Genomic DNA, 11273 nt, shown 5'->3' with positions numbered 1-11273 from the left:
TTTGTACTATACCCAAAAGATTAAAAGTGAGCATGGGAAATATTCTGTCTAGGATTACTGATAATATGTGCTTGGGATACAAAAAGGATTGACCAAAAAGCAAATATAATTTAGAGGACAAAATAATTAAACTTTTGAAACAGCTCATGTTCATTCCATTCATAGCTTTACATGCTCCTAAAACAAATTGCACTAGCTTTTCCCCCCCAGGAATTGTCATATATAGCAATTAGTTTGCCCTTTGTAAGTTGCACGCAAAATTGTAAATGTTTCGAGGGGGTGAAAAAAGCTAAATAGACTCAAAGTCATAGGCAATACAGATTTTAGAATGTAAAATATGGAGGTGTATTTTGCCCTCTTTTAGAAGTCGGTGGGATGAATGTAAGTTTATTTCTGGTTTTACATAATTATGGTGCCACTTTTTTGACTGTCCATTTTAAATTTATTCACATGCCTTTGCAATAACTAGATTGTGAGAAGATAGCTCTGTGTTGTAACAATAACCAATTGTTTGAGGTGCTTGCAGTTGTCTAATTAAAGTGTTTTGTTTTTTCAGACATTGTGCTGGTCATTCAAATGCTTGATAATGGTAAATCCAACTGTTTTGATAGTCACATTTCTCAGTAGGTTTTTCAGCCTAGCATACTGGAAATGCCCGTTGACAATTCTTTTGTAAAATTTCTATATACGTGCTGAAAATATTTTACTTAATACATTAGAGCTAAAATTGCACCTGCAACAGTTAACTCATTGCTTGTTCAGACTCAGACATGTGTTCCACAGACCTGGGTGAAGTTCAAGTAACCTGTGCTTGCTTTTTGCCCTTCTGTGTATACCGCCAATAATTAAAAATGCAGATTATTTAAAACCTCTTGCTAGAGTACCACACACTACGCTATTCAAGAGACTTTCAGCCACATTGGTCACTGCTAACATTTGGGTTTCAGAGCAGAGAGCCCTGGCAGCCATCTACTTAAGGACTTCGTATTGGAAAGCTTTTTTTTTTTTTAATTAAAGGCAGCAAGGATAATATTGCTAGTGTGAAGACAAAATGCTGCAATGAAAGCAAGAGAAGACAGGAGGTAAAATTTTCTGCTTCACTCTGGAGTTGCCTTTAGGTTCATCCTGCTGCAACAAGTGAAAAATTTTCAATACAGGAAGGAAAGAAAAACTTAAGAACTGAAATATTAGTTAAAACATATGTCACTTTCTAGGCACCAAACCAGATATTCCAATATATTACAGCTCTTTGCACTACTGTAGCTATTTTTACAAAAGTTACTGGTATCCTAACATTCAGTCAATGGTGGTAACTTAAATAGTACCATTTCAGACATTTACTATGATGTCTTTTACCCATTTCTTTGAAAAGCTGTAGCTACTCAATTTAAACTGACAAAATGTTTTTGACTTTGTCTCGTACAAAATATAAGTTCTTGCTTCCAAGCTCGCTAATGATCCACTCACTTATTTTATGAATGCAATGGCTTTGAACACCACAGTAAAGTAATAAATTGTGGATCTATAGGGTTGGGATAAGGAGGTTATTTGTACAAAGCTCTGGTCATTGGTGTTGACTGTAAGCTATCTGATCGTTTAATTAGTTGATAGTCTTGGCCAATTCCTAGTAGACTTTGGGTGCTAGACTCAGGGGAAAAAACAAGGATGTGAATAGTGATGGAACTGAATTATCTTTCCTGGAGTAGTAAGAAAAATCAATTTCTAATGCTGTTACCAGTCCAATGCCTTCTTTCACCAGTAGCAGTTGCACATAAAGACAAAGCAACAGTTCCTCTTTACTCAGTCTGATATACTAGCTTTTTATAAACTGGTGGATGTTCTTGATCCTTAAAAAAAATTTACATCCACATGCCATCAGTTAGTTTCACAGAGCTAATTAAACTTTTACTGTTTCTTTAAAATTACATGCAGCCAACTGAATTAGTTTTAAGATCTAAAATAATTAGTCCTACTACCAGACTGGTATTTAATAAGATGATTAAAGGCTTGTCTTTATGTTCTATAGCATAAAAATTAGTGCACACATTTATTCTGTATTCAAACATAGTGGCCATATCTTAGCTACCATACAGATATCTTATCCTAGATATATAGTCAAATTAAAACACTGAACTTGCATTTTAACAATAAGTTTTCTGACTGTATTTATTCATTTTTATTAAGTCCATTACCTCCATGTTACTCTTTAGCCACAAAAACATACCCATCTCCTCTCTTTTGGTAATAAAGTTCATAAATCTTTCATTTTTATGTTGAAATGTCTTCTCTTCACAATGTAGGTGGGTCATTTATTGTAAGTACTGCACTATAACAATGTCTTAGTGCATTTCAGGAATTATTTTACAAAATCTGACAATCCTAAAAGTTCAAAATAGAATTCCAACATGTATGAATAGGAAACATACCTAGATAGGTACTAAAATATGTGCAAATGTTACTGTAGTCTATCTTCAAGATCAGAATAACCAATATTTGAAACATGTTTGGTATGGATCTAGTCTGTAACTGTACCAATGTATGAATATTTATCATGTACAATGCATAAACTGTGTGGATTAGTTTTGTATAATGTAACATGTTTCAGTAAACTGACACTACACTGATATTCCAAGTAGTTTTTCCTCATCTCTAATCACTAAGATTAGCAGGAAAAGAACACACTAACCTTTAATGCAGTGGTTCTCAAACTTATTTCATTGTTGCCCCCTCTTCTTTGTGTCTGTAGTCGTTTACATCTCCCACCTTCAGAGCTGGGCAGCCAGAGAGCAGTTGCTGGCTGGCACCTGGTAGCTGTGAAGGCAGCACAGAATTAAGAGTGGCATGTATTGTCACCCTTACTTCTGCACTGCTGCTGGCAGTGTTGCTGCGTGCCCAACCAGCAGCTGCTGCTCTCAGCTCTGAATGTGCACAGTAAGTTCCCCACCCGCCCTGTAAAGCTTCTCACGTCCCCCCAGTTTGAGAACCTCTGCTTTAATGGACAGCTTCACAGATGGAATAGGCAATTGGTCAGCTTTCCTCAGTCAGTTTTTCATGCAGGAGGAATAAAATATCCACAAAATGGGAACACAGATTATTTTTGAAGAGGAAATAAATTACTGCCATCACTTCTAATTATAGCACTCACAAGCCTGGCAGATTTTTAAATAGCTGGACACATAGTCACTTATAACCTTATTTTTCCTTAAATACACAACTCTCAGGACAGTGTGTTAAAACTGACATAATTGTGATTTATTAACATGAATTAAAATGCCCAACCAGTGCTGCAATGTGACAGTATATTAAAAAATTAAAGATCATATACTGTACTACTTCCACAAAGATCACACATTTTTGCAAAAGAGACTTGTCATTATGTACAGTACTATATCAAATGAAAGAAGCCTTAAGCAATTTTACACGCAAAAGAAATAGTATTTACAGCAGTTGTCAGATATTAGAAACAATCTATACATTAAATTACATTTCTGCAAATAACTGATGAAACAAAAGTCTTGTCCACACCAAACTATAAAAATCTGTATTGCATTGTTTTCTAGCTATATGCACACAAAGAACTGTTGACAGAAGAAAATGAAAAACCTATTCGTGCCATCTCTATCAGTGTACTTATTTAATTACATATGTATAAAAAGTAATATAGAAAACATTCACTAAATGAATTTAACTGCAACAATAAAATTTAAAGATTATGCAGCATCAAATCTACTGCCAGAAAAAACTGCTGGAATGTTCACTTACAAAATAAAAAGAAATACCTAATACTGGCTGAACAGCACATTTTCAGGAATTTTAAAAAAGCAAAAAAATGGAAAGAATACAATGAAAGAGCACTGGTGTTTGCTTTTATACAAAGTATCATGTACAAGCTTTAAAAAGTACCTTGAACAGGTACATATGAAATATACACAGTTTATCTTACAGAAACATTTTTAAAATGTTTAGGAGCAAGGGTCCCATTTTAATGCCACCCTGAACCATGGTAATTATTTTGAAAAGTTGGTGGCACCTGTGCTCTGTGAATAGGAATTTGTCCAGGCACTGGAGATGCCTGCTGAGGTCCTTGCACCCCATGAGGAAGGGTTACAGAGCCAGGATGAGGACAGAACCCTGAAGCTGTAGGTGTTGGAATACTGTTTGGTCCTTGAGGTTGGATATGAGGACCTTGACAGTGAGGTCCTGTTCCAGCAGGCTGATGTTGAGGTCCAGGTCCCAAGGTTGTATGATGTGGGGCTTGTGATGAATAGGAAGATACACTTGAATGAGCACTTGAAGGAAAATGTGGGGGTCCTTGATGTGATGGATGGTGTAACCCTTGTGCTGATGCTGGGTGATGCCCAGAGCCTAAAACATTGGAAGGTGGAGGCGGCGGGGGTGGAGGAGCTGAATTTACTACATGCTGGTGTTGTGCTTGCAGACCTTGATGTCCTGTTGTGGAATGAGGAGGTTGATGATGGGGTAGAGGACCTGGGGGTGGAGGTGGTGGTGGCAAATGGTGACCAGCAGCTTGAGAATGAATGTGTGATCCAGGGGCTACTGCCACGGCATGAACTGGACCTACTACGTGTGCTACAGAATGCTGCTGATGGGAACTTTGCTGCTGTACAAGATGAGGTCCTGGAGCAGGTGGTGGTGGAGGAGGAGGAGGAACAGCAGAGGCTGAAGCCTGATGATGAATACTGGGGTTCTGAGATGGCAAAAAATGCCCTGCAGTTACATGGTGTCCTGGAACTGCTTGCTGGCCCGTAGTGCCAGGAAGTGCTTGATTTGGTCCAGAAGAGAAAACAGTTTGTTGGGGTATGCTACCCTTTAACTGACTATAACTCTGAAAGTTTCCGGAGGGCTGCTGGTTTTGATAGTAAGTCGAAGAAGAAGGGGGTGGGGGAGGAGGGGGGGGTGGTGCACTGCTGTTCAAATTTTGTTGGTTAAACTGACTATAAGTTGCTGAAGATTGTCCTGAAGGTGCCTGGGTGAACAAATGTCCACTAGCCTGCTGCTGACTACCAGGCTGAAGGTTCTGTGCTGCTGGATAAAAACTTCTGTGTGTTTCTCTCTGAGGTGTTCCAACTTGAGGTGACTGTGGATGATGAGGTCTGTACGGAGATCCTAACTGTTGTGAGTGAGGCTTTGGTGAAAGATAACCATGCTGTACAGGTGTGTGAGGAGTAGATGATTTTGGAGGATTTTCTACATGAGGTGAAGGGGGACAGTGCAGTTTCAAAGGTGCAGAAGGCAGCTTTTGTGAATGGGAAAGTTGCTCTGTTGAACTACGCAAATGCGACGGAGATGGGTGAGTTTTTGAAAGTACTTGGACATTATTTGTCAGTTGTTTTTGTTGCAGCTCAGATTTTGGATGATTCACATTCTCAGCCTCTGGAGTATTAACTGCAGTTTCCCAGTGAGAATCTGGTTTTGTGGGTGTTCTCCCACTTGACTGCGCTGAAACTACAGGACCAGGTGAAGAAGGCTAGATAGATGAAGAGAAAGAACAAAGTCAGTGTAACTTTACTTCAAAACATTTTAAAATATTAAAACCACTGTTTCTTAAAAATAACTTTCACCAAGTAAGTGTTTTAGAAATCAAAAAGATTTTGTTTTCCTTTGGCAGGTGCACAGGATGTATGTTCATTATTTGAAAAAGAAGATAGATACAGTTGGAAGTCTAAGCTTTCTTAATGGTAGCATTATCCTCATGATGAAGTGTTACCAAAATGCATTGAAGCTTATTATTTATACAGCATACAAAGCGTCCCAGGTTTAAAAACAAAAAACACCCGAGAAGACGTCACTACTTGAAATATCTTACAATCTATGTTATTTATAAAAGCCCTGGACTGCTGCTACTAAGGGATTTACTTCAAGTTCTATACAGAATAATTTACAGGTTTCACATCAAACTTCAAATCTTAAAACTGGGATAATGTGAACAAACTGACTGAACATTACAACCTGAATTCCTCCATTTAATATTATGCCAGTAGCTACTACACAGCTTTCTTCCTATCAGTGTTAATTACCCTCACTATTAAAAATTTGACACTTTATTTTCAGTATGAATTTGAGCATGTAGATTAGAGTTCAGATTCCTTGTAAAATTATATAGTGATCTATTTTGTTTTTTAAATCAAAATGCAAAACCATTAAAACAATTTGTCTCCCAAAAAAAATCACTGCAATTGGACTTTGGTCACTACCATTCAACATAACACATACCAAATTTTAACTGAACTGAGACATAGCCAAAATATTCCAGTAAGCCTGTGATCTATAATAATTGCATAGATTTTATCTGTTCATACTCCAGAGAATTAGGATAAAAAACAGATGAATCAGTCTGGTTATTCTTTATCAAGATTTTCCGATAATTCCAAACAATACCACTTGTGCTATGCTAAGGTATAAGGATCTTAAATGTGCTTGTTGGTGTGGGCAAGTCCTTTGCAATTGAGAATTCCTATCATGAATGAAAGCAATGGCAACTTTTTACTTGGATTAGATGAAAAATGTCTTATGTGGCATATTACATGGTTGAGATTTGGCTAGAGTTATTGCCACTCATATTCAACACAGATGTATATTAGGTAAAAGAAAAAAGTTCTTGACAACTACCTAAGTGAAAAGCACTTCGAACAATCAAGAAAGGCATTCCCAAATGTACTACATACCTATACATACTAATCTAATCAAACTACATATCGGTGCTGCGTGCATCTTATTTGTGCGCACACGCACACACAGTATTACCTTGCTTGCTTTTGAAGGACTCTTGCAAGTCTTTTGAGAAGTATCTGGGGACGGACATTCAGTTGTGGACTCTGGATTTTCAGGATCAGGGTCTACAAACAAAAACACAGTAAAATGTAGCAATTTGATAAACAAGACTTTTGTAAACACTACTAAACAGTTTACATTCAACTCTAAAGAACTATTTTTCAAGTTCTAAGTGAAACGATTCAACACTGCAAGCATGATACGAGGTCATCTGCTTACTGACCTTCCATTAGTTCAGTGAAATAAAGGACCCTTAAGTTGCAACTGAGGAATGATATTTGAATGAGATGGTGAGTATGGACTACAAGGTGATTCTCACCCTACAGATGAAGCAGATCCAAACATAATATTAAAATTGCTAAGAACTATTATGTGGATTAGTTCAATGAATCCATTTTCTGGACTGATAGTAAGCCAACTTACCACTGTCCTTGTCTTTCCTATGATCACTGAGAAGTAAAGCTCTTTGATAACTTCGCTCCCTCACTTGTTCCACTGAAGTTGAAGCAGTCCTTTAAAAAACAAACAAAATATTCTTTACATTAAAGAGGTCTAATTCCACAATTCACATGTCAGATGTATATAATTTAAACTCAAATATAGGGCAAGAGAACAGCTGTGTTTGGGCAAGAATACTGTGTAGCAAACTCACTTGTTCTTGTATAGACAGTATACACAAAAGACAAAGGATGTTCCTATCTACATCAATGTAATCAGTTAATTAGGCAGTTCGTTTTAGTAGATTCTCTCACTTCAAATATGGAATAAGTTCAACAATTTCTGCAACATGTTCATCTTAACAGAAAAGGAAGTTAGCTCTAACAGAATTCCTGTTAATATGAAGAGAATAGAGATTGGGATCTTTTTTCTTACAATAGAAACTACATGGATGAGAAAGGGAAGGATGCTCTGCCACTGACATAAATTGGGCATTTCTGAAAATTTAGGCCTCGTTCTCTGTGATTCACTTTCTCCATTTGTAAAATGGAGAAGATAATATCACACAGGGTGATGTAATGACTAGTTCGTTGTCATTTGTAAAGCAGTTCTGGAAGGTGCTACATGAGCACAGGTCTTTTTTTTTTGGCAGTGTCCAAGCCATATGGGCTAGAGTTGAGAGCAGTGCCAAGCACTGGTAGGGGCAGTGGACAACACTGGAACTCTTCCTCTGCATTCTAAAATGTTTTGATAAGTTATCAGTGATGACTATATGGCATTACTCTACGGTGGTCTTGTTGGCTTCTGAAAAACATTTGGTTTCTTAAGTCTTGTAAGGAGGTGAGTTAATCATTAGGTACCACATGAAAGGGCCTAAGTGTATTTAATGGATCATATATATTATATATCTCACATACTAGTTAGTAATACATAATCAATATAAATTTAAACTTAGTTTAGTACGGTTCATCAAACTTTTGAATAACCATTTTCTGAGAAGGAGTGCAAAACACTGTTTTTGGCTTACTATGTATCCCTCATTTCTCTTCTTGAAACATCCCTGATATTTGAGTGCAGAACAAGGATGAATTATCAATGAGGGGTCACAATGTCCCCTCCAAATATAATCAGGATAAACAAAGAAAGTCCTTGTCAAATATTTAAGATTGATGGTTCTGTTATTGATAAAATAGATAATAGAACCTAATGTGTATGGTGAAATCTTACATTTGGTCATAAATATTGTTAATCATTATTATATAATGAATCAAAGAAGAGGGGTGTTGATAGAAAGCAGGGTATAAAAGGGTGTTGCCTTTGTTTGTGTATAGCCTTGTCTGTATATACTCAGCGAGATCATTGACCAAACATACCTCAACTGATCACTAGGCTGTGGCACTTTGTACCTATGCTAAAATAAACCTGTTCCTTGGATCTGAACTCTGGAGTCAGCAGTGTTTTTTTCTGCCATCACCAAGCAGTATTTGTCTGCTTTGCTAGGTTTGTAAGGTAACCTGTAGGCCTGGTTGGTAGTCCTGAAAATATATTTTAAGGTCTCTCATAATGCTTAATGGGGAGAAAATTAAGCAGCATCCAGTGCTCAGACTAGTACTTCTTTCTATCCTGTTTTCTCTTCCCCCTATCACTCTATTTCTGCACCCCAGCATCTTCCCCCAGTTCTGGATGTCTGGGCTGCTCTGCTATCTCTGCAGCTCTTGGAGGTGGATTAGTATTTTAGCACCACATGATCTGGTAAACACTCCCTCTGTTCCTGCTTGCTGCCAGACTCTGCCTCCACAGCAGCAGACAATAGCGCTTTCTTTTACTCCCACTCATTCTCCTATTTTAACTTTTCTGTCCAGTTTTCTTAGGCAGTGTTCTCCCTCCTGGTCATTCTTCGTCCTGCTGCCTGGGTCAGTTAACCCTCCCTGAGCCTCCACTGCAGTCTCTCCTTGCCGGCTCAGCAGCCAAGAAAGCACTCGGTAAAATCCAAGTAGTGCTCTGTAAGGTAGGCTTCCCAGGCAGATGGTGAGTTGCACCCAGACTTCTGTCCCTAACTGCATTAGGTCCCAGGGCTACAAGCTGGACAGACAAGTGAGGTCCTCTACCCGTCAAGGCAACTGCGACTCCAACTGGGGGGAAAATGGACCAGGAACCCCAGAGTGCAGAGCAGGAAGAAGCTCCAAAAGCAAAGAGAACTCTGCCCACTCGACTCAGGGGATCGTGCAGAACACTGCTTCCTGAGCCAACCAGGTGGAATCTGACAAAAAATTCCTCCCTCCAAGGGGGAATGGGACCCAGTAGGGGAGGATTCTGAGACAGACCTCTCGAGAGGGCTCCAAGCCCTAAGGAAGGCAAGTTACAAAAGGCCTCACCAAAGCTGCAGCAGAGCTTTTACACTTCCAGAAGACACTAAAAAGATTAAAAAAAGAGAAAAAGCACAAAAAATCCACGAGATAATGTCTTCTGCCTCCTCCTCCTTCCCCACTGAGGAAGGTGAGCTGTCTGGATCTGAAACCTGAGCAGACTCCTGAGAATAAACCTCACCTTTCAAAATCCTCCTAAGGCTTCAATAGCCGTTCACTCCTCCTTCAAGGAAGTGATGAAGAATTTATGGAACAAGCCTGATAAGGGCAAACATGTTAACAAGAGCAACCTCGGGCTCTATAATGTTCAAGAACCAAAGGGCTGTATTGCTGAGATACCAAAGGATGATGCACTATAGCATCCTCCCTAGTGGGGGAATTCTATCCTAAGGAACCCATGGATAGAAAGATGGGCTCTGAAGCCTCTTCTGTCACCATCTGAGTGTCCCTGGCAGCTACTTGCTTTGCAAGAGCATCTCCTTCCTGGCTGGAAGATCTCAAAGCCCTTAAGGACAGAGATCACACTGAGTTTGGCTCCAATTTAAAGAGAGTCTCCCTAGCAAAAGCATTTATAGCTGATACCTCAATGGATTCAATCAGGTTCTCAACCCAAGCCATGGCTTACAGCTCATTAGCCAAGTGCCACCTATGGCTCTGACCAGGGTGGATAAAAATCAGTGATTTTTTTAAAATTATTTAAATTATAAGAAGTTTTTCTTTTTAAAAATAAACCTGTTATAAATGAAATATGAGTTTAATACAAAATATGTTAAGGCCTAAACTACTTATAATCTCTTAAAACATTTAAATAAAAATATACTGACTCCATGAGGCTATCAAAAACTTTGACTTAACTTTTTTCTATATAAAGAATGAATCTGGGGTGAAAAGTCTGCCTTTTGAGGTCAAGTTTTATAAATATGGCATAAAAGGTCATGTGCTGCATTAAGGGCTTGACCCTGGGGGGGACCCAGAGGCTGTGCTACTAGGTGCGAGAGACTAGCAAAGTCATCACAGACGTTGGGACCCGACCTCTGAGTCCCAGACACACCATCATCTATATCATCAAAATCATCCACTGAGCTCACCTGAATGGTTTCATATTCCTATTTTTTACCTGAGCTCAGATTGGCTTAGTTCTCAAATTATGAATATTTATGACTCCATACACCATGGAAACTTGCTCGCCAGCTCATGGAAAAACAATGAAGTTGATGTACCCCAACCATTTAAGGTTGTTTTGTTTAATAAAAATAAATTTTATATGCTGTTTTGTGTGTTTAATTAAACTCCAATTACAATCCAAATATAGCTTGACACAAATAAGGAGCAAAAAGTTAATTATCCAGTAAATAACCAATATCATTCACCATTTTCTAACATACTAAAATGTACAATTAATCAGAATCTGAAAATATTAAGTTCTACCACATCCATTCTTCATCCACTCACCCAGTTCAATGACCACGTAAAACAATCTGATCCAGAAGAAAATATCTCATCTGCATATGGAAGTGATAGAAAGTGTTCCCTCACAAGAAAGGTGCTCGGTTCTTACTCCATCTTTGTTATTGTACAGAAGTGCAAGGGGGGTGGAATCAGAGCTATTCTCCATTTCAAAAGGCTCAAAACAAGTGGATAAGAATATAAGTTTTGGATGGAGACCCTATCCCTGTC

At 38.4% G+C, this 11273-nt stretch overlaps 1 protein-coding gene across 1 annotated transcript in view; it reads right to left on the bottom strand.

Annotated features, from left to right (window-relative positions):
• Positions 1–3239: 3239 nt before the first annotated feature.
• The window catches only part of KMT2E (lysine methyltransferase 2E (inactive)), a 121506-nt gene continuing 113472 nt past the window's right edge, over positions 3240–11273 (bottom strand). Inside the window, exons 25-27 of the mRNA XM_065421947.1 lie at positions 7216–7304; positions 6766–6857; positions 3240–5488 (exon numbers count right to left, since the gene is read on the bottom strand). Coding sequence (XP_065278019.1) covers positions 3983–5488; positions 6766–6857; positions 7216–7304 — 1687 coding nt within the window. The 3' untranslated portion in view covers positions 3240–3982. The remainder of the gene's footprint in view (positions 5489–6765; positions 6858–7215; positions 7305–11273) is intronic.

Source organism: Emys orbicularis, chromosome 1, assembly GCF_028017835.1.
Source record: "Emys orbicularis isolate rEmyOrb1 chromosome 1, rEmyOrb1.hap1, whole genome shotgun sequence".
NCBI lineage: Eukaryota > Metazoa > Chordata > Testudines > Emydidae > Emys > Emys orbicularis.
The sequence above is the reverse complement of the archived record's forward strand: the minus strand, read 5'-3'. Positions and strand labels throughout refer to the sequence as shown.